The sequence below is a fragment of the Maniola hyperantus genome, chromosome 26 (genome assembly GCF_902806685.2).
Source record: "Maniola hyperantus chromosome 26, iAphHyp1.2, whole genome shotgun sequence".
Classification (NCBI taxonomy): domain Eukaryota; kingdom Metazoa; phylum Arthropoda; class Insecta; order Lepidoptera; family Nymphalidae; genus Maniola; species Maniola hyperantus.
In genome coordinates this window covers 3,676,879-3,701,050 of record NC_048561.1, presented here as the reverse complement: position 1 = coordinate 3,701,050, position 24,172 = coordinate 3,676,879, and the positions used below count along the sequence as shown (strand labels likewise).

General features: G+C 43.4%; 2 protein-coding genes across 3 annotated transcripts; both read right to left on the bottom strand.

The window, feature by feature from the left end:
- Positions 1-1,170: 1,170 nt before the first annotated feature.
- LOC138404151 (sodium channel protein Nach-like) lies at positions 1,171-20,597 on the bottom strand. Of its 2 annotated transcripts, none has more exons than XM_069507401.1 (9): positions 20,549-20,597; positions 19,831-19,964; positions 19,193-19,289; positions 17,864-18,049; positions 17,195-17,285; positions 16,958-17,102; positions 16,404-16,507; positions 2,043-2,167; positions 1,171-1,709 (listed from the first exon to the last, which is right to left on the bottom strand). In XM_069507401.1, exons 2-9 carry the CDS (start codon positions 19,959-19,961, stop codon positions 1,590-1,592), a joined length of 999 nt encoding a protein of 332 aa, XP_069363502.1. In that variant the 5' UTR covers positions 19,962-19,964; positions 20,549-20,597; the 3' UTR covers positions 1,171-1,589. The 2 variants fall into 2 exon arrangements, with proteins under 2 accessions (XP_069363502.1, XP_069363503.1); XM_069507402.1 differs by having other exon boundaries at positions 16,958-17,078.
- Positions 20,400-22,533, bottom strand: LOC138404128 (uncharacterized). The gene is made up of 4 exons (XM_069507366.1): positions 22,394-22,533; positions 21,540-21,699; positions 20,695-20,889; positions 20,400-20,429 (listed from the first exon to the last, which is right to left on the bottom strand). The coding sequence occupies exons 1-4, from the start codon at positions 22,531-22,533 to the stop codon at positions 20,400-20,402; spliced, it is 525 nt and encodes a 174-aa protein (XP_069363467.1).
- Positions 22,534-24,172: the final 1,639 nt, after the last annotated feature.

Sequence of the window (24,172 nt, the reverse complement as noted above, 5' to 3'; positions counted from 1 at the left end):
GTTATGGCGAAATTAAAATATTACGATTTCTGCTGCACGGCCCGTTGTATTATATAAAGAGGTAATGTCGTTAAGTTTGTTTGTAGGGGGTAATCTTTAGAACTACTGAACCGATTTTAAAAATTCTTTCACCAGTAGAAAGCTACATTATTCCTGAGTGACATAGGCTATACGGGATCTTTAAAAACCTAAATCTACGCGGGCGAAGCCGCGGGGATCAGCTAGTTATTTATAAATTAGTGAACATGTTCAACCATTGTCGGCTCGCTATTGAGCAACATAGGCCCACGAGAAAATTTTGTCTACGCATTTTGTCGTCTTATCTCTATGTCTACCGAAGCTAACATGGCCCTCAGAATGAGAGGGTTTGGACATAGTCTACATTAACCAAGTGCAAATAGAGTCTTATGTAGTAATATAAAATGACGTGATGTTTTGTATAGCGGTAGTTTTCTAGAATTCATTATTCAAGAGAATAATTTAAAAAGTTATGATTTTTATTTATTTTTAACTTAATTAATTATTTACGTCACGCGCTGTACGGAAAGCGATTAATGACGTCACAGGGCGTAAACAACAATATTTTTTTATTATTTTTTAACATAAAAAATATTTTCCTGCAGAATTAGTATTTTAATTAAAATAATAATTTTAACATAAAAATCTATTTTTATGTTAAAAAATTGTCGTTTACGGATTGGAACGTCATTATTAGGTTTCTTTTGTTTCTTTTGAGGTACCTACGGAACCCTAAAAATGAGCGTTGACAACATTATTCTTCGTATTGATATATCGGACTGTAAGGATACCTAGTAGGTACCTACCAGGGGCGTGCATTTCATACAGGCATTAAAGCACTGCTTACCCTACTTATAATGGACCAATCCATTAATGCTCATTTTCCTTTAGGCCCTGCTAGTAAAATAGGTTCCTATTTAACAACTGCTTACCCTGCATATAAACCCTAATGCACGCCACTGGTACCTACATTACCTAGGTACTGATTTCTTAAACCTAGTAGGAATTTATATCAATTTTGGCCACTAATGAAACTCTCAAAATAATATTATTATTTATTATTTATATTTACTTTATTAGTTGTATTACATAAATAGGGTGTAACCAGAACGCTGGCAAAAACGAAGACAGGTGATAGTCAAAGTCAAAGTCAAAGTCAAAGTCAAATGATTTATTCAAAATAGGTAATAAATTACTCTTTTTGATGGTCAGATGTTGGATTTGTAAGATATAGTGGTGATAATTATTACGCAAATTTAAAACTAAAGCTACGAGGGTTCCAAACGCGCCCAGGTCTGAGAAGAGCCCACAACAAACTCAGCTGCGTATTCTTTTTATTATCACCACTTTACAAAATTATTGAAACTTATTAGAACTATCACAAGTAGGACTGATTACCTACTGATATGATTTCATGGTATTAAAAAAATCCTATAATTTTGTAAAAGTTTACGATATATTGCAATTAATAAACATCGGACTGACGCTACAGGTCAACGAACGTTGCGTAAGTAGGCCACTCGGAGTCAATGCCGCGTCTGCGTTCTGGTCACATCCTGTAAATAAGTATTTTAATAATAATAATTAGGGTAATTCCGCTCATAATAGTTCTGTCCTTCTATTATTGAAGTCAACTCTTGGATGCGAGATTCGTACGGCGGTGGCGCCACTGGCGCTCTGTGTCTTTTGACCTGGAATCAGGAAATAACAGTTAATCCATAGGTGTCATCATCATGATCAAATCATGGCTGGCTCACTACTGAGCACGGCTCTCCGCTCAGAATGAGAAGCGTTTAGCCATAGTCCACCACGCTGGCCATGTGCGGATTGGCAGACTTTACACACCTTTGAAAACATTATGGAGAACTCTCAGGCATGCAGGTTTCCACACGATGGATTCCTTCAACGTTAAAGCATATTAATTAATAGCTAATTATGCCATGAGGACGATGTCGCGGCCGAAAGCTAGTTTCAAACACTTGAAACTGTTCAAGAAGTAAATAAAATCAAAACAATACTCATACCAAAGTCTTGGAATCTGTCTTCTTCCCTCCAATGCGTAAAATACGTTCGATGAAGAAATAGCCGATCTCCACGAAACTGATAAAACTAGCGCCCAGGAAGAGGCCCGCTGCACCGCCGAACGACACTGGGAAAATTACGGAATATGCATCGATATCTAAATATATAAAAGGAAAAGCTCAAACTACTAGCCGGATCGGGCTGAAATTTGGCATGCAGATAGCTATTACGACGGAGGCATCCGCTAAGAAAGGATTTTTGTAAATTCAACTCCTAAGTGGGTGAAATAGGGGTTTGAAATTTGTGTAGTCCACGCGAACGAAGTCGCGAGCATAAGCTAGTAAAATATAAATGACAAGATATATGCCCAAGCGAACAAAATTTTTCACAGTTTTGGAACCATATAAATCAGCGCCACCTCTTAGATAGTAGATACTAATGAACGACCCGTTTGAAATCCAGACGTCACTAAGGTTGCATTGGTGCTAAATAAACAATTTAGGACCAATGAGTCGGTGCCATTTTGCATGTTCAATGGCCCTGTCCTTACGAAGTAATATGTAAGTCCAATGGGAATATGTAAATTGGTATAAGGCAGTGGTCCGACGCGCCGGCGAGAAAACGACAAACTATCGGCGATTTTCTCTCTCAAGAAACGCACAATAAATGTAACTACATTCCGTGTAAACGAAAGAGATGCATATGTCAAAAGTTGCTCTCTGACTGTTCACACTGCCGGCGACGACTCGCTTTACTAGTTTTGTCACTGAGCGACGAGCTTTCAAAAATAAACTCGCTCAGCGATATTCGTTCAGCGACGCTCGCTCGCTTGAACACGTGTAACGCGCGCGCAGGTTTTGGACCGTATAGTATAGTACTATAAACTATAAGTATATAGTACTGTACCAACGAGGTCCTGGAAGTGGAAGACGATGTGGCGCGTGTAGCGCGTGCGCGGCGGCTGCACCGTGTACCGCACCACGCCGCGAGACTTCAGCGCCCCAAGATCCCTGCACGAATTGCTACAAAACTAAAAGTATATAGTACTGTACCAACGAGGTCCTGGAAGTGGAAGACGATGTGGCGCGTGTAGCGCGTGCGCGGCGGCTGCACCGTGTACCGCACCACGCCGCGAGACTTCAGCGCCCCAAGATCCCTGCACGAATTGCTACAAAACTAAAAGTATATAGTACTGTACCAACGAGGTCCTGGAAGTGGAAGACGATGTGGCGCGTGTAGCGCGTGCGCGGCGGCTGCACCGTGTACCGCACCACGCCGCGAGACTTCAGCGCCCCAAGATCCCTGCACGAATTGCTACAAAACTAAAAGTATATAGTACTGTACCAACGAGGTCCTGGAAGTGGAAGACGATGTGGCGCGTGTAGCGCGTGCGCGGCGGCTGCACCGTGTACCGCACCACGCCGCGAGACTTCAGCGCCCCAAGATCCCTGCACGAATTGCTACAAAACTAAAAGTATATAGTACTGTACCAACGAGGTCCTGGAAGTGGAAGACGATGTGGCGCGTGTAGCGCGTGCGCGGCGGCTGCACCGTGTACCGCACCACGCCGCGAGACTTCAGCGCCCCAAGATCCCTGCACGAATTGCTACAAAACTAAAAGTATATAGTACTGTACCAACGAGGTCCTGGAAGTGGAAGACGATGTGGCGCGTGTAGCGCGTGCGCGGCGGCTGCACCGTGTACCGCACCACGCCGCGAGACTTCAGCCCCCAAGATCCCTGCACGAATTGCTACAAAACTAAAAGTATATAGTACTGTACCAACGAGGTCCTGGAAGTGGAAGACGATGTGGCGCGTGTAGCGCGTGCGCGGCGGCTGCACCGTGTACCGCACCACGCCGCGAGACTTCAGGCCCCAAGATCCCTGCACAAATTGCTACAAAACTAAAAGTATATAGTACTGTACCAACGAGGTCCTGGAAGTGGAAGACGATGTGGCGCGTGTAGCGCGTGCGCGGCGGCTGCACCGTGTACCGCACCACGCCGCGAGACTTCAGCGCCCCAAGATCCCTGCACGAATTGCTACAAAACTAAAAGTATATAGTACTGTACCAACGAGGTCCTGGAAGTGGAAGACGATGTGGCGCGTGTAGCGCGTGCGCGGCGGCTGCACCGTGTACCGCACCACGCCGCGAGACTTCAGCGCCCCAAGATCCCTGCACGAATTGCTACAAAACTAAAAGTATATAGTACTGTACCAACGAGGTCCTGGAAGTGGAAGACGATGTGGCGCGTGTAGCGCGTGCGCGGCGGCTGCACCGTGTACCGCACCACGCCGCGAGACTTCAGCGCCCCAAGATCCCTGCACGAATTGCTACAAAACTAAAAGTATATAGTTGTGGCGGCACGAATCCAACCTTGGTTTTGGGATCCCTTGACGTCACATCTGTGTTCGGAATCCTAGTTTGGAAATCGGTAATTCCGTCGTTATAAGACCTAAAGGTTCGCTCGTTCTTGCAATTTGGCTAGAACACAACAACGGTTACTTACGTATTAGTTATCAGGTATGGAGGATAAAGCTTGTATGGCGTATTTCCAGGTGGCTTGCTGGCAAGGCGTTGACGTCGACCAGTTGCTGAGTAATTCGGCCGTTGCACTTGATAACACTGCACTGAGCACTTCAACTCTTGGTCACCGCGGTGCCGACTAGTATTAACTAAAGAGATAGAATTAGTTGTCCGTTTGATTTTAACGAAATTGTAGCCCGGTTTTAATGGCGTCGATGGTCGATTGCTAACACTTCTCCTGTCGCTTCTTCCGATGATGCCCGATAATAATCGTATGCTCACGAACGAAAATGAGCTGCCGCTATTGGTTCAAACCAAAGACGAACGAGTAGATCGGGATCGAATGAACAAAGGAACACAGATATCGCGACAAGCATACATACCGCCCACCAAAATACAGCTGGTATTTTCCAGATAGGTATGAACGAAACTAGTGAACTAAAGTTATTAACTAAACTAAAATTAAATATAAACTAACTAGGAGACGCTAAATTAGTTAGCTACTTCAATAGGAAGAGGGCATAACTTTACAAGAGGTCGTTTGATAAGACTATTCTTAGTTTTGACAGTTGCCACGCGGATTATTCCGTCGGGGCCGGGATGCAAATCAACTACCCTCCCCATTGACCATTGCAATGGAATGTGATTATCATCTTTGATGATTACGATAGAATTTAACGCCAATGGCTTAGACACCTTTGTCCATTTTGCACGTTGCGTTAGAGAACTTAAATATTCGTTTTTCCAACGAATCCAAAATTGTTGAATAAATGATTGGATTAATTGCCAGCGATTCAACCGGTATAATTTGACATTGGATAAATCGTCGTCTGGGACAGCTACTAGTGGTTCCAGAGTCAAAAAATGTCCTGGGGTCAAAACATTTAAATCATTTGGATCAGTACTTAAGGGACACAGAGGTCTTGAGTTTAAAACTGCCTCAATCTGTACAAATAGGGTAGTAAGTTCTTCGAACGTTAATACTTGACTGCCAACAACTCTGTAGAGATGAGATTTCGCTGCCTTGATTTGAATTTCCCACACACCGCCGAAGTGCGGGGACGAAGGGGGGTTAAAGACGAACTTTATGTGTTCAGTATGTGAAGCCTGCTGTAATAAAGATAAATAGTTGCTCGCACCCGTAAAATTGGTCCCTTGATCCGCATGAATAGTGCTACACCGCCCACGGCGTCCAACGAAGCGGCGTAACGCTGCCACAAAGCCATCACTTGAAAGAGTTGACACCACTTCAAGATGTATGGCTTTGGTAGCTAGGCATACAAACAAACAGAGGTAAGCCTTGTCCAGTTTGGCACCGCGATGTCTACCTAGTTTGATTCGAAAAGGTCCACCAAAATCAACTCCCACAACAGAAAACGGTTTGACTTGGTTGACACGACATACTGGAAGATCACTCATGTAAGGTTCCAATGATCTTGGTTGCGTTTTGAAACATCGAATGCATCTTGAGAGACAGCGGCGTATAGCCCGTTTGGCAGACAAAATCCAGAAGCGTTGCAAAATTAAATAGTGAGTGGTGTTGTGACCTGTGTGACAATGTTGGCGATGAACGGATTCGATAAGCTTCGACGTGAAAGGGTGATCGCTAGGAATAAGAGCAGGATGACGTTGTTTATATTCGATTCCAGCGCGAGATAGGCGACCGCCCACCCTGAGGACGCCCTCCTCGTCCAAGAAAGGACTAAGTCTTTGAAGGGGTTTTGTCAGTACTTGTTTCGATTGCAAACGTTCAATTTCGTTATGAAACGTTGTATTTTGAACAGTTTTTACAATAAATAATAGAGAATCATTACGTTCATCTTCCGTAACATGGGACCCGAATCTACGTTTGTGTGGATTTCTTAGATTAGAAATAAATCGTCGCACGTAGGCAACAATGCGCGTTATTTTTTCCAAGGAGGAAAACCGTTTTAAAAGAATATCGATAGGTGAGTCTTGGGTATTGTTAACATGAGTGATCAATGCAACTGGTCGACGTTCCTCTAGAAGAATAAGGCTGGTGTCATCATGGTTCGGAAGCTGGAGATTCGAAGAATTAGGCCACTGATTAGATGGTAGCGATAACCAGGACGGGCCGAACCACCATAATGAATTATGGAATAGATCATGTGGAAGCTGTCCACGTGAGCACACATCCGCTGGATTTTCATGTGAGCTAACATGATGCCACAGGTCTGCAGAAAACATGTCTTGAATGTGACTCACTCGGTTAGCCACAAATGTGGTCCAGCGCGAAGAGTGAGAACGAAGCCACGATAATACAACAGATGAATCAGACCATAAATAAATGGTATGAAAGGATATCCTGTTAAGGTATGAGTCTAACACGTATTTTGCTAGATCTGCCAGCAGAACAGCTGCGCATAGCTCCAAGCGAGGCAATGAAATCTTCTTGATGGGAGTCACACGAGCTTTGGCACATAATAGTCGAACTTGAACAGATCCATCATCACATGTAGCTCTTAAGTATATAACAGCCCCGTACGCGAGTTCAGAACTGTCGCAGTATCCATGCAATTCGTATGTGCCTGCACCATCGACAGTGAGACGACGAGGTAAATGCAATTGCTGAAGGATTGAGAGTTGTTCGCAAAAGGTCTTCCACGCTGAAATGACCTCTTCGGGAGGCATTTCATCCCAAGAAGTCCCGAGGATCCACAGTCTTTGTAAGAAACATTTAGCCTTAATAGTAAGAGGTGATAGAAATCCTAGTGGGTCAAAAATTCTCGCAAGCTCACTGAGTATGTTACGCTTGGTACACAGCTGATTAGACGATTTCACCTCGAATAAAAACGCATCGGTAGCTGGATCCCATTTGAGACCTAGTACCTTTAAGGTAGGGGTTTCGCCATCAGAGAATGCCTTAGGATCGAAAAGACAATCCTCGGGAGGAAGATCTGAAAGTAAGCCAGGTTCGTTACTAGCCCATTTTCTTAGTTGAAACTGACCCAACGAAAACAGTTGTATGATTTGTGACTTGACTTCTAAAGCATTGTCTAGGGTGTCGCAACCGGTGACAACATCGTCAACGTATATATCGGAAGCTAAGATACGTTTAGCTCGAGGAAATTTAGAGCCTTCATCTTCGGTTAATTGTTTGATAGTCCTACAAGCGAGGAATGGCGCAGATGAGACACCGTAAGTGACGGTGTTTAGTCTATATTCTTGTAAAACTTGATCAGGTCCTGATCTCCACACGATTCTCTGATAGTCTCGATGGGTATCAGAGACCAAGATTTGTCTATACATCTGACGTATATCAGCCATAAAGACAACCGCATGTAACCGAAAGCGAAGGAGCACCTCCGCAATGTTGGATTGAAGTTTAGGACCCGTAAGTAGGGTGTTGTTTAATGATTTATGGTTGATATCTTCAGCGGCTGCGTCAAACACCACACGTAATTTGGTGGTGGCGCTGTCTGGTTTCACAACACAATGATGCGGGATATAGTACTTGCCATTGTTTAATTCCTTAGCTGATACCAAGGACATATGGCCAGAGTGGAGGTAATCTTCCATAAATTCTGAATATTGCTTGTGCAGGACAGGATCACGTGAAAGACGTCGTTCAATAGCTTTGAATCTTCTTATAGCAACATCTCGAGATCCCGCAAAGGTGGGTTCTATCTGATCCTTGAATGGAAGCTGGACTACATATCTGCCCGAAGAATCGCGATAATGTTGGGCAACGTAAGCGTTTTCACAAGCAATTTCTTCTGGTGTGAGAGACGATGCTTTGGGAATCACGTCTAGCTCCCAAAACCTTTGGACTATGGGCACCAGATCATCTGCCATTGACGAGACTTGAAGCAATGTTGAAGTGGTGAGTGACGTTCTGCCCAACAAGAGCCAACCGAATAAGGAGTGGATGGCAAGTGGTTGACGTGCATCTCCCTTTATGTGCTCGTTAAGGACTGAGTCAGCGAATACATCAGCACCAAGTAGTACATCGATAGGTCCCGGAATGTCAAAGCCTGGATCCGCTAACGGTAACGTTTCAATGTGTGACCAGCCTTGAGTTTGGAGTTTTGCGATCGGCTGATCACCACAAATGGTTGACATAACGTACATATCAACGTTGAATAACGGGCAACCTCCTGCTGCTACAGGGCATTTAATTTGGCCGATAATTTCTGCAGATACGCCCCCTAAGCCATTGATATTAGCGTCGCATGGGGCTGGCTGTAGGTTTAAACATTGAGCTGCCTTACGCGTTATGAAGTTATTTTGACTTCCCGTGTCAAAAAGGGCACGGAAGGAATGATATTTGCCATACACGTCTCGGAGTTGAATAATAGCTGTAGCCAGGAGGACAGTTGTGGTTTTAAGTGACCTACTCATTGAAGTGGGGTTAGACTCTTTGGCCACAAGAGACACGGATTTAGATTCGATAGTGATGGGGTCAGGATCAGTTTTCTTATCAGCGCCCATGTCACAGATTAATGAATGATGTTTAGATCTGCACTTGACGCACCGAAAAATACTGACGCAGTTTCTTAGTTGATGAGAACCCCTGAGGCAATTGTAACACCACCCCTTTTCCTTCGCGATCGCCCTACGTTCGTCTACCGTTTTAGAAAGAAATGAGTTACATTGTGTGATTGGGTGAGTGTCAGCACAAAATGAACACTTCAGAGTGGAAACCTTGTTATGTTGATCGTTTGATTCTGTTAATTGAGGTGGCTTTGAATTATCATTAGTGAATAGGGTATGAGTCACGTTAGGTCGTTTAACGTTAGAAGCCAAAGGTCTTAAGGTATCTTTTATAGAATTAGAAGGTTTAGAGGGCTCATTAAAGTGACTGTCTCGCATAAGCGCTTCACACTTTGAATGTAGGAACTCCTTTAGTTGTATGTACGTAGGAAATTCTGATTTTGTGCACTTTTCTTCAAATTCGCGACGCAGTTTCGTATCTAGTTTAGATAACACATGATAAACAATAATAAAATCCCAATGGTCCACTGGCAGTTTCAATTTCTTTAGAATGCATAGGTTTTCATCAACGCTGTCTAAGGTGCGACGAAAATCAGTCGGGTTCTGAATTTTAAAATTAATATTTAAAATATCCTTCCAGCAGGTGAAGGCTAACTCACGCTTATCTTGATAACGTGAAGTCAAGGCCGCGTACGCATCTGAGTAGTAATCGCCGGTGATTGGGAATACACGAATAAGAGCCAAAGGATCGCCACTTAAAGATGAATTCAGGTAGTGAAATTTTTCAACATCTGTGAGCGAATGACAGTCATGTATAAGCGCGTTGAACGTGTCAAAGAACTCAGGCCATTTTTTAATGTCACCAGAAAAGGTCGGTAATTGAAGTTTAGGTAGTTTGATGTTTGACAGCGCTGATGATTTTTGATTAAAGTCAGAATTGGATGAGTTTAGTTCCGCCTTCGCAAATGTACGGCGCATACTTGTGACTTGGAAATAAACATCATCGAAACTTGCGCGCACACGATCATAATCATCATCATCATGCGCATCACCGCACGTATCCAAAACTTCAAGAATTGCAAGATGCGCCTGCTCAAAATCATTAGCAATTCTCTTGGCTTGATCGCAATATGACAAGAATAAGTCGCACTGACTATCATCATTTTTCGCTGCAAGGCCGACTTCCAATGCTTTAGACATACGGTTCATTGCCATAGTCCGTTTACGGCGTAGAGAGGGCAAATCCCGAACAGTAAGGCCATCAGCTGTACCCGTTGGCTTAAGTTTAGTTTTCGTAGCACTAAGCTTACGGGTGACACGCTTAGGATTGAACGACATTATTATTAGGTAGGTACCGATTCGTAACAAATTATGCAATAGGTATCGGTTCTAATGTACGCCAGCTGCTACCGAAATAGGAAGAAAATAATAAGAAGTCACTTGTAACTACCTACTATTTCACGTAAGAGACGATTAACGAACAAATGTTTAATTGTTACCTCAGAAAAAGAGAAAAAGTAGGTACGAGGTTTTAATTTTTATTTTACTTATGGTAGCTATGAACACCGATCAGGACATAGGTACTTAGTTTGTTCATTAAACGTTTACAAAATCTGGAATGAAATATTTAATTCTTATATTAGGTATATAAGACCGTAGAATACGTTATTACAGCCGATATGTATACGAAACACCGACAAAGATTGATTGTTTCATATACGATCTGAAATAAACGTTACGATTAATTATTAGGTAGGTATACTATAGCCGTTGTACTATATATACATATGTATAAGCGCCGACAACTATTAGATTGCCTATACATAGATATTATGATCTATAGCAAGATAGTAACACGCATTTGAGTTGACAGGACGAGAGATTATCACAGCCGAATAGAATCGGTACACGTAAACACCGGTTAATAGGTACAATAGTTTGTTTACGCTTCGATCTGTACAATCTGTAGGTACCTATCTTCCTTTACTCCGAACATGCATTAAAACCTTAGCTGCAATACGTCTTTAAATGTATACTACGAAAGTCAAAACGTTTGTTGTCGAATGTCGTATCTTAGAATAACAAAGGATGAACCCGGAACGTCAACAACAATGACGTTCGTGCAAGTCTAGCATACTACCTGTCACTAAGACCTCCCGTACTAAAGTATGGTAGACCTTAATGCATAGACAGAAGGTTTGTAATTCTATAACTTATGCGATCGCAGCAAGTCTGTCGCCGAATGAAGTTAGTTGCACCTGAATGTGTAATTGAAAATGATGAATAGCGAATTAGCCAATAACAACGCGTTGATAACTAAACTAGCGGCACGCTATGATGGCCGGTTTGACGTTTGTCCGCTCATGAAGTTCCGTATTAATTGATAACGACTTTGAAGGAAATAATTGTATTACTTTATTGACGATAGTGATGTGCAGAGATTCATAAATTTTATCGAATGTAGTTTTAGGTTTAGGACTCAAAATTTATTTATTAAATTGATTTCTTAAATGTATACAAGTGTAGAAAAATCAGTTTGCACCATTTAAGGGGTGAATGTACTTGTGAATATGAACAATTTTCACTATGTGGACAAACCTCTGAAATCGCAAAAAAATATCAATAAATTTTTAAAAATGGAATCTAATACGATCGTCACATAGGATCGCTGGCTAGCACAACTACTACCTCCGGCAAACTCGCGTCAATGCTCAATGCAAAACAAAGCAGTTTCGAATTGACGTTGCTTCGAAAAGTATAAACTGTCAGTGCAATGCGATTGTGATATAGTTTTGACCTGGCTTTGGATTTCAAATATTGATACTGCATTACTGTTGACCCTTGCTCGTTAATTTGGACTCTGTTCAAGCCCTTTGTTGTGGATTTCGTCGATATGACCGAACGTACGCAGAGAACTGTTCTAAATAGTCAGACACGTGAGTTCCTAATACGCCTTCGTAACTATTTCGATCGTGAAGCTCAAAATGGAGGGCCAATTTTACCTATAACGTCAGTGGTTGAACGCGTAGCTGATGCGCTTAATATTGGACAACGAACTGTTAGACGGATAACTAAAAAAAAATATGGCGAGACTGGCACAGAAGAAAATAAACTTCACACACCAAAAAAGAGAAAACGAGCAAAACCAGTCGTAGGCATCGATAGCTTTGATGCCGATGCTATCCGAAGACATGTTTACGGCTACTATTTACAGAAGGAGTATCCAACAAGAAAAAAGTTGGTGCATTCACTGAAGGAAGCTGGATTATTCTTCGGTGGGGAAAGTTCTTTAACGAAGATTTTGAAGACCATTGGATTTCGATACAAAAAATGTAACAAACGCAAAATATTGATGGAAAGATTTGATATAGCGATGGCAAGGTATACTTTTTTACGGCAAGTGAAAGAAATCAAAATTGGCAAAATGTTGTGTTCTTGGATGAAACATGGCTTAATGCTAACCATACTGTAGGCCGTTCTTGGAACGATGACACAGCAGCATCTACTTCCAAAGTTCCTGTAGGAAAAGGATCGCGACTTATAATTTGTCACGCCGGAACCATCAACGGGTTTGTCGAAGGTTCTCTCATGGCTTTTGCGTCAAAAACCACTGGAGACTATCATGAAGACATGAATGGAGAAAAGTTTACTGAATGGTTTACCTCAATGTTGTGTAGCCTCCCTGAACCATCTATTATAATTATGGACAACGCCCCATACCACTCGATGCAAATTGACAAGCCACCTGCCCAATCCCAAAAGAAAGCTGATATCGTCGCATGGCTTCGTAAAAATGGCGTAGATGCAAACATGAATATGTTAAAAGCGGAATTAGTACGTCTTTTAAAAGAAAACAAACCAACCAAGATCCGATACGTCATTGACGAAATAGCATTAGAACATGGGCACAGAGTTATACGGTTACCGCCTTACCATTGTGAGTATAATGCGATTGAGTTGGTGTGGGCTCAAATTAAGGGATATGCTGCAAGACACAATACAGAACCCCCATTTACCACAAAAAAAATGCTAAAATTATTAGAAGAAGCTTGTGAACATGTGACTAAAGGAGACTGGGAAAAGGTTGTGAATAGAACTGTTAAATTAATAAGGGAAGATTATGAAAGAGATGTGAAAATAGATAATATTATAGAAAACGAACATATAATTATTAATGTATGTGATGATAGCAGTGACGACAGTGAAAATAGTAGTATGGACGAATCTGATTAATTATGGCCTTTTGTGGCACCTTTTTCGGTATCTTTTGTATTCATATGTTTCTTGTGTGCATATAAAGTATGTATATTCATTTTCGTTCAAATATTCAGTTCGTTCAAATAAATTAAATAAACATATACATTTTTGTTTTATTAAACCTATTTAATCAGGTACAAAAACAAAACTTAATTGTTTTTTGTTCGAGAATAAATTGACATTCCACATCACTATTGTAATGTGTCAAACCGGCCATCATAGCGTGCCGCTAGTGTAGAATATTGCAACATGGCCGAAATATTTATAATGGTTGCATATTTAACACAAAAGCATTAAATATGAATTATTTTAAGCCCAAATCTAATTGAAAACACTTGTTATAAGTATATTTTGATCTGATTTACAGGATTTAAGCACTGTTTCGCGTCCCTATTAGAGTGTAATCGCTAAACTACCATTTCTTTGATGAAAATACCAGCTATATCATTAATTTGGAATTACGACGAGTAAGTAGGTAAAGTGGTCAGACGTTAATTCCCGGGTTTCGGCACCATAAAGATGTGGCGGCACGAATCCAACCTTGGTTTTGGGATCCCTTGACGTCACATCTGTGTTCGGAATCCTAGTTTGGAAATCGGTAATTCCGTCGTTATAAGACCTAAAGGTTCGCTCGTTCTTGCAATTTGGCTAGAACACAACAACGGTTACTTACGTATTAGTTATCAGGTATGGAGGATAAAGCTTGTATGGCGTATTTCCAGGTGGCTTGCTGGCAAGGCGTTGACGTCGACCAGTTGCTGAGTAATTCGGCCGTTGCACTTGATAACACTGCACTGAGCACTTCAACTCTTGGTCACCGCGGTGCCGACTAGTATTAACTAAAGAGATAGAATTAGTTGTCCGTTTGATTTTAACGAAATTGTAGCCCGGTTTTAATGGCGTCGATGGTCGATTGCTAACACTTCTCCTGTCGCTTCTTCCGATGATGCCCGATAATAATCGTATGCTCACGAACGAAAATGAGCTGCCGCTATTGGTTCAAACCAAAGACGAACGAGTAGATCGGGATCGAATGAACAAAGGAACACAGATATCGCGACAAGCATACAATAGTACTGTACCAACGAGGTCCTGGAAGTGGAAGACGATGTGGCGCGTGTAGCGCGTGCGCGGCGGCTGCACCGTGTACCGCACCACGCCGCGAGACTTCAGCGCCCCAAGATCCCTGCACGAATTGCTACAAAACTAAAAGTATATAGTACTGTACCAACGAGGTCCTGGAAGTGGAAGACGATGTGGCGCGTGTAGCGCGTGCGCGGCGGCTGCACCGTGTACCGCACCACGCCGCGAGACTTCAGCGCCCCAAGATCCCTGCACGAATTGCTACAAAACTAAAAGTATATAGTACTGTACCAACGAGGTCCTGGAAGTGGAAGACGATGTGGCGCGTGTAGCGCGTGCGCGGCGGCTGCACCGTGTACCGCACCACGCCGCGAGACTTCAGCGCCCCAAGATCCCTGCACGAATTGCTACAAAACTAAAAGTATATAGTACTGTACCAACGAGGTCCTGGAAGTGGAAGACGATGTGGCGCGTGTAGCGCGTGCGCGGCGGCTGCACCGTGTACCGCACCACGCCGCGAGACTTCAGCGCCCCAAGATCCCTGCACGAATTGCTACAAAACTAAAAGTATATAGTACTGTACCAACGAGGTCCTGGAAGTGGAAGACGATGTGGCGCGTGTAGCGCGTGCGCGGCGGCTGCACCGTGTACCGCACCACGCCGCGAGACTTCAGCGCCCCAAGATCCCTGCACGAATTGCTACAAAACTAAAAGTATATAGTACTGTACCAACGAGGTCCTGGAAGTGGAAGACGATGTGGCGCGTGTAGCGCGTGCGCGGCGGCTGCACCGTGTACCGCACCACGCCGCGAGACTTCAGGCCCCAAGATCCCTGCACAAATTGCTACAAAACTAAAAGTATATAGTACTGTACCAACGAGGTCCTGGAAGTGGAAGACGATGTGGCGCGTGTAGCGCGTGCGCGGCGGCTGCACCGTGTACCGCACCACGCCGCGAGACTTCAGCGCCCCAAGATCCCTGCACGAATTGCTACAAAACTAAAAGTATATAGTACTGTACCAACGAGGTCCTGGAAGTGGAAGACGATGTGGCGCGTGTAGCGCGTGCGCGGCGGCTGCACCGTGTACCGCACCACGCCGCGAGACTTCAGCGCCCCAAGATCCCTGCACGAATTGCTACAAAACTAAAAGTATATAGTACTGTACCAACGAGGTCCTGGAAGTGGAAGACGATGTGGCGCGTGTAGCGCGTGCGCGGCGGCTGCACCGTGTACCGCACCACGCCGCGAGACTTCAGCGCCCCAAGATCCCTGCACGAATTGCTACAAAACTAAAAGTATATAGTACTGTACCAACGAGGTCCTGGAAGTGGAAGACGATGTGGCGCGTGTAGCGCGTGCGCGGCGGCTGCACCGTGTACCGCACCACGCCGCGAGACTTCAGGCCCCAAGATCCCTGCACAAATTGCTACAAAACTAAAAGTATATAGTACTGTACCAACGAGGTCCTGGAAGTGGAAGACGATGTGGCGCGTGTAGCGCGTGCGCGGCGGCTGCACCGTGTACCGCACCACGCCGCGAGACTTCAGCGCCCCAAGATCCCTGCACGAATTGCTACAAAACTAAAAGTATATAGTACTGTACCAACGAGGTCCTGGAAGTGGAAGACGATGTGGCGCGTGTAGCGCGTGCGCGGCGGCTGCACCGTGTACCGCACCACGCCGCGAGACTTCAGCGCCCCAAGATCCCTGCACGAATTGCTACAAAACTAAAAGTATATAGTACTGTACCAACGAGGTCCTGGAAGTGGAAGACGATGTGGCGCGTGTAGCGCGTGCGCGGCGGCTGCACCGTGTACCGCACCACGCCGCGAGACTTCAGCGCCCCAAGATCCCTGCACGAATTGCTACAAAACTAAAAGTATATAGTACTGTACCAACGAGGTCCTGGAAGTGGAAGACGATGTGGCGCGTGTAGCGCGTGCGCGGCGGCTGCACCGTGTACCGCACCACGCCGCGAGACTTCAGCGCCCCAAGATCCCTGCACGAATTGCTACAAAACTAAAAGTATATAGTACTGTACCAACGAGGTCCTGGAAGTGGAAGACGATGTGGCGCGTGTAGCGCGTGCGCGGCGGCTGCACAGTGTACCGCACCACGCCGCGAGACTTCAGGCCCCCAAGATCCCTGCACAAATTGCTTTACAAAAATCTGTTCAAGTGGCATTGTGCCTAGTTGGCATACCTATGTATAGTACGCGACAGGTTGAAATGCCAATCGGCGAGGGAACGCCCCGTAAACCGAACAGCCGGTGTGAGAAAGCGAGGTTTTGCGGGGCGTCCGCCTCCTCATACCCCGATCGTCATCTCGACTTGTCGCAAACTATACAATATTATGTCCGCCATTTTGAAAAAACCTCGTTTCGGCGGCCAGTGATACAACATGTTGAACCTAAACCATCTGGTAAGTAGGTATAGTGGAGATATTATTGGGCAAAAGCATAGCTGCACGCACGGGCATGTGGTGTTGTCGAACGTCGCCAGGCGGTGAGCGATGCCTGCCAGGCACGACATGCCTGCTGGAGTGTAGAGGGGACCCGATAGATAGATACAAGTACGTAGGTGAGTTAGTAGTTACCACATATTCAGGAAGGCAGATATCTCGCGGATAACAGAGTCGACGCATAGCTGCACGCACGGGCAAGTGGTGTTGTCGAACGTCTCCAGGCGGTGAGCGATGCCTGCCAGGCACCACATGCCTGCTGGAGTGCAGAGCGGACCTTCTGGATAGATAGATAATAGATAGATACGAGTGAGTAGTAACCAAACTTCAGCCAGATAGACCGTGGGAAGATAGCTAAGAAAAGTTACTTACCTGCAAAATAGTAATAGAAAGGTTTGCACCCGCACGCTTGCATGGCGATGCGACTCCTGCACTCCTGTCGGCAGATGTTATTGCTGTAGACCTGCCGACAATGACCCAAACTTTCAATATGTTGCACGTGTCTGGACTCTGGCGCGTGTGTAGCGCGTGTGTGGCGCGTGTGACGCGCGTGTGTGGCACGTGTGAAGCGCGTGTGTGGGCGTTGAAGTAGCGGCAGTGTCGTCTCGAAGGCGACAAGGCCCTAACTTCCGCGCCAGAACAAGTCTGTCTCACATGTGTATCATGTATCATGTCTCACCTGTCTATTTGGCTCAGTGGGCTCGTCGAAGTAGCGGCAGTGTCGTCTCGAAGGCGACAAGGCCCTAACTTCCGCGCCAGAACAAGTCTGTCTCACATGTGTATCATGTATCATGTCTCACCTGTCTATTTGGCTCAGTGGGCTCGTCAAAGTAGGGCAGTGTCGTCTCGAAGGCGATAAGGCCCTGACTTCAGCGCCAGAGCAAGTCTGTCTCACATGTGTATCATGTATCATGTCTCACCTGTCTATTTGGCTCAGTGGGCTCGTCGAAGTAGCGGCAGTGTCGTCTCGAAAGCGACATGGACCTGACTTCAGCGTCAGAGCAAGTCTGTCTCACATGTGTATCATGTATCATGTCTCACCTGTCTATTTGGCTCAGTGGGCTCGTCGAAGTAGCGGCAGTGTCGTCTCGAAGGTGATAAGGCCCTGACTTCAGCGCCAGAGCAAGTCTCCGTTGTAGCCAGTTCGATATGGTTGTTCTGAGATAGGATGGAAACGACATGCGCTGCCTGTGTGTCCGCTATGTCGAATGCTGAGTGGATGTAGTACTAAAAAAACCCGACAGGTGTGGTTTGAACTCATAATAAATGTAAGTTTAAATATGCACAATATTGAGATATTAAACAAGTTGTTTTAAGACCAGAGACGCGATATCTCATGCCAAACAGCCCGATTTAATAATCTGAGGTAATAGTTTGATTAAATGATACAAACCTTATACAAACATACTTGAAACATACGACGTCTCATTTTGCATTGTAGTCCAGTAATAATAAAGTCGTTTTTTGGTCACCCTCGCACTAAATTTCCGATCCAATTTTATTTTATTTTTAGGTTAAGGGTCACTTACTGACTATAAAATCATAAAATTGCTGACAGATACAGGTGGAGCTTCGACCGCAATCTCGAGGAAAAGTTTTTGGCCGATATCTCGAAAACTATCCACTTTAGGGCAAAAGTTATATAAACTATTATTGTAGAAAATAAAATTTCGCATCTTTCATTTTCTACATTTTTTTTGTAAAACGTACCGTTTACGATTTATGATCGATTTAATGAACCAGTTTTTTCAATATTTTAAAAGTTATCGGCCGAAATAGAAAAATCGGTTCATTAAAAAAGATTTTTATTTTATTTTTATTCAATCGGCCATAAATCGTAAACGATAAGTTTCACAAAAAAAGATTACAAGAAACAAAAGATGCGAAATTTTATTTTCTACAATAATGATCTGAATAACTTTTGCCCTAAAGCGGATAGTTTTCGAGATATCAGTCAAAAACTTTTCCTCAAGATTGCGATCGAAGCTCCATCTGGATCTGTCAGCATTTTGTGATTTTATGATCAGTAAGTGTGGCTAATTCCTTTGTACACAATCTCTAAACTAAACTAAAATATCACGTCTAAATCTATTGCTATCCCTTTCATAATGTTGCTTGCGGAAAAGGAAAGCACTACATTTAGACCTGTTAATTTAGTTTAGTTTAGAGATTGTGTACTAGAGAATCGGCCCCATTGACCCGTAACCTAAAAAATAAATAAAATTGGATCGGAAATTTGGTGCGAGGTTATTATGCTCTATTTACTGGACTATTGAAATTTATTTGAATATTTCGACATGGCGGCTATCAACCCCGTGTAATTTAAATCTTAACGAATCTCTGTCATGTATATTATCTAAATGAACTTACGTTTATAGTATTGAAACATTCGAGTATGTACATGCAGCCTTGAGGAGAATACTTGCAGGTTGCAGGAAGACCCTTAGTGATGTTTGCAGTTGGTTTACTAGAAATAAGTTCATATTTTAGTTCATATTTTAGCAGTGATGTCATAACTCTATATATTTTAGTTTGTATTTTTTTTAAATAGATATAGCAAGCAAACGGGCAGGCGGGTCACCTGATGTTAAGTGATTACCGCCGCCCATGAACATTTGCAGCACCAGAGGAACCGCCGATGCGTTGCCGGCCTTTTAGGTATTTAATTTAAAAATATTTTAACAAAATTTTGGAACTCTGTATTACTTATATCTGTAGGTACTAGCTTATGCTCGCGACTTCGTCCGCGTGTACTACACAAATTTCAAACCCCTTTTTTACCCCCTTAGGGGTTGAATCTTCCTTAGCGGATGTAAACGTCATCGCTATCGCATTACGAAACCGCTATCTCGCTAAAGGCCGATGTACAATATTTCCTTCCGGGTACAGTAGATACTAACCGCATGAGGCGAGGCGGTGCATGCCAGTTGCCAGGTGGTTCTAATGACCTTTGAGAGCTTAAATAGCCTAAAGAACCTAAAGAGCTTGAAGAGCCTAAAGAGCCTTACATGATGGCGATGTCAGCTACGGCCACTGAGTTGATGGTGTGGCACGCGCCGACCTCAGTCATCACAGGCACCCAGTTTGGGTGAGTGGACAGCAGACCTGTGGTGCTCAGCTTTACGGATTGATTGGGCATTACCTGGTGGATAGAACATTTACTTATTTTAAAAGCTACATGATCATCATCAAGAAAATAAGAAGAGAAAAGAAAAGAAAAGTAGAAGAGAAATAAATGTTGCTTACCTCAGCAGCCAGTTCATAAAGGTTTATATTCAGGTTTGAGTCCTTCTTGAACCCCTGTTGGTACCCCTTCAGGTTGTAGAGATCAGATTTTTTGACAACATTCACAAAAAGAGGGTAAAGAAAAAGAAAAGAAGAGTAGAAGAGAAAGAAAAGCTGCTTACTTCAACAGCCCGTTCATAAAGGGTCACATTACTCGGGGTTATTCTTAAACTCCTCATACCCCTTTAGGTTGTTGAGATCGGGGTTTGTGACGGTCCACAAAAGGAAAAGAAAGAAAAGAAGAGAAAAGAAAAAGAGAGATAGAAAAGTTGCTTACCTCAACAGCTAGTTCCTAAAGGTTCACATTCAGATTGGGGTCGTTCTAAGTATAACCAGTATAACTCCTCATACCCGTAGAGGTCAGAGTTTGCGACAACGTCCACAAAAGGACAAGAAAGAAAAAGAAGAGAAAAGAAAAAAAGAGAAAGAAAAGTTGCTTACCTCAACAGCCAGTTCCTAAAGGTTCACATTTAGATTGGGGTTGTTCTTAGTATAACTCCTCATACCCGTAGAGGTCAGAGTTTGCGACAACGTTCACAAAAAGAAAAAGAAGAGAAAAGAAAAAGAGAGAAAGAAAAGTTGCTTGCCTCAACAGTCAGTTCATACAGGTTCACATTCAGATTGGGGTCGCCCTTAAACTCCTCATACGCCCTCAGGTGGTACAGGTCAGAGTTAGCCACCACGTTCACAAATCTGGAGTAGTAGTAATAATTTGAGTCGTTTATTGCCACGTTCCAACGGGATTTGATGGCTTTTTCCACTTTCTCAGGATTTGTTCTGTTCTAAAACAAATACTTAGCAATTTTTTATTTTTTTAATGAAAATATTACAATAAAACTTATATAACCTTACCTAATTACTATACAAATCATGCCCGTGAGGAATGGTGCCAACAATACTGGCTGCATTTCCGCGCTGGACAGCCAGGCTGATCCGTTGCGCAAAATATGATTCAGCAATTAAAGTAGACGCCAGGTAAATAGATCCCCAGGTAACGGATTGACGTGATTTTTTTGCATGGGTATAGATGAAGACCTGGAGAGTGACATAGGCTACTTTTTATCCCGGAAAATCAAAGAGTTCCCACGGGATTTTAAAAAACCTATTTTTTTTTTTTTTGCTGTTTTCATGTTAAATGACTAAAATTCCCCTTTCCTCTCCAACTAAGCGTCAAGCTTGTGCTAGGAGTAAGTACTACAATAGTGCAATGGGCGGGGTTTGAACCGTCAACCTTTCGGTTTTCTGTCCACTCCTTTACCCGTTGAGATAAATAAATAAAATAAATAAATAAAATCATTTATTTCCACCAAATACAAAATCATATTTTTGTTAGTATTGACACATTGATATTGAGGCTCTGAACGACCAACAAAGACCAAATTCCACGCGGATGAAGTCGTGGGCATCAGCTAGTAATAATATTTAAACTGACCTGTTCGCAAGCGGTGGCGGCAGCCATGGTATAATTCCAGGTCCTGTAGTCCTTGTCCATCGTGACCACGGTGGGGTTGTTGATGTACCGCTGCCACTGCCCCAGCGATATGCCCACCACCCCCCACGCTGCCATGGCTGTCACGCACACCCACACCAACCTGATGTTGAAGATAAAGAAAACCATATGAAATCCAATGTCAAAGATCAGTGGAACACCATCGAAGTATAAAAACCAGCCAAGTGCGAGTCAGGCTCGCGCAATGAGGGTTTCGTACTACAGTCGTATTTTTCGACATTTTGCACGATAATTCAAAAACTATGATGCATAAAAATAAATAAAAATCCGTTTTAGAATGTACAGGTGAAGACCTTTCATATGATACCCCACTTGATATAGTCACTCACTTCGAAAGTTGAAAATAGTAATTATTAGTTCATGACCACAATTTAATTTTTTTGTGTGATCCAACCCTAAATTCACGGTTTTCAGATTTTTCCCCAAATGTCAGCTATAAGATCTACCTACCTGCCAAATTTCATGATTCTAGGTCAACGGGAAGTACCCTGTAGGTTTCTTGACAGACAGACAGACAACAAAGTGATCCTATAAGGGTTCCGTTTTTCCTTTTGAGGTACGGAACCCTAAAAACCGGCCAAGTGCAAGTCAGACTCGCGCACCGAGGGTTCCGTAACTACAGTCGTATTTTTTCGACATTTTGCACGATAAATCATAAAAATAAATAAAAATCTGTTTTAGGATACTGTACGGAACCCTCGGGGCGCGAGTCTGACTCGCCCTTGACCGGTTTTTTTTCGTAACCACGGAGGAGAAAGTAACCCTGAAAGGAGTACCTTTCAATCCAGTGCCTCCTTGGCGCTGCAATGTGGTTAAACCCATGGATGCTGGTCTGCAGACAGAAGGATTTGAAGCCATTCACCATACCACCCAGCACTCTTCCAATCCAGATTTGTCGTGGCTTTCCAGAAAACATAATGAAGTCTGCAGAAAAACATCGCCAGTTCTATAAGTCCCGCAAATTGCTATTGCGCTGGAACCATGTCTCATTAACATCGAAATGACGACATTTTGACGTCAGCCGAAATAAAAATATACCATCAACTCGAAACTTCAGTCTAGTGCTGACGTCACTAAAATGGCGGTCACGCGCATTAGCAATTTGCGGGATTTTCACACCCGCTCAATTTAATAGAGCCATCCGGCACCCGATTGATTAACTACTCTGTGCACCCGACCTGCATCGCCTCGCCTCGTCTGCCTGTCTACTAGCTTTTCACGGCCCATCCGTTTAATCGGTTTTTGACGAAAACTGGTACAAAGATAGCTTTCGTCCCGGGGATGGACATCAGTGGCGTGCACAGGATTCAAGCCAGGGTATGCATTTAGGTATGAACTTATTTTCCGGCAGGTTTTAATGAAAAACAAGCATTGATTTATTACAACGAGGGTAAGCAGTGCGTTTATGCCTTTATGAGCTGCACGCCACTGATGGACATATACTACTTTTTAGCACTGAGGAAATGAAAAGGCCAATCAATCAATGCATACCTACCAGTGGCGTGCATAGGGTTTATATGCAGGGTAAGCAGTTATTAGATTGGAACCTATTTACTAGCAGAGCCTAAAGGAAAATGAGCATTGATGAATGATCCATTATAAGTAGGGTAAGCAGTGCTTTAATGCCTCTATGAAATGCACGCCCCTGATACCTACTAATCTCTTCACTACCCATATTTTAAATGCGAAAGTGTGTTTCTTTGTTGGTTTGATGGTTTGTCTTTCAATCACGTCGCAACGGGGCAACGGATTGACGTGATTTTTTGCATGGGTATAGTTGAAGACCTGAGTGTGACATAGGCTACTTTTATCCCGAAAAATCAATAAGTTCGCGCGGGATTTATAAAACCCCAATTCCAAGCGAACGCAGTCGCGGGCATCAGCTAGTAAATTATTATAAATGCGAAAGTGTATCTATCTGTCTGTAGAAACCAAAGGGGTATGGGTTTAATAATAACTGCCTCCCAGGTTAGCACGCTCCATCTTAGACTGTATCATTACTTACCATCAGGTGAGATTGCAGTCAAGGGGTAACTTGTATTTGAATAATAAAAAAAACCGGCCAAGTGCGAGGCAGGCTCGCGCAACGAGGGTTCCGTATTACAGTCGTATTTTTTCGACATTTTGCACGATAATTCGAAAACTATGATGCATAAAAATAAATAAAAATTTGTTTTAGAATGTACAGGTGAAGACCTTTCATATGATACCCCACTTAATATAGTCACTCACTTCGAAAGTTGAAAATACTAATTATTAGTTCATGACCATAATTTTTTTCTTTTTGTGTGATCTAACCCTAAATTCACGGTTTTCAGATTTTTTCCCAAATGTCAGCTATAAGATCTACCTATCTGCCAAATTTCATGATTCTAGGTCAACGGGAAGTAGGTACCCTGTAGGTTTCTTGACAGACAGACAGACAACAAATTGATTCTATAAGCGTTCCGTTTTTCCTTTTGAGGTACGGAACCCTAAAAAGTCCTTTTCACGGGCCAGCCATTTAACCGATTTTGATGGGTACCTGCAGAGATAACTTGCGGAGAAGGACATTG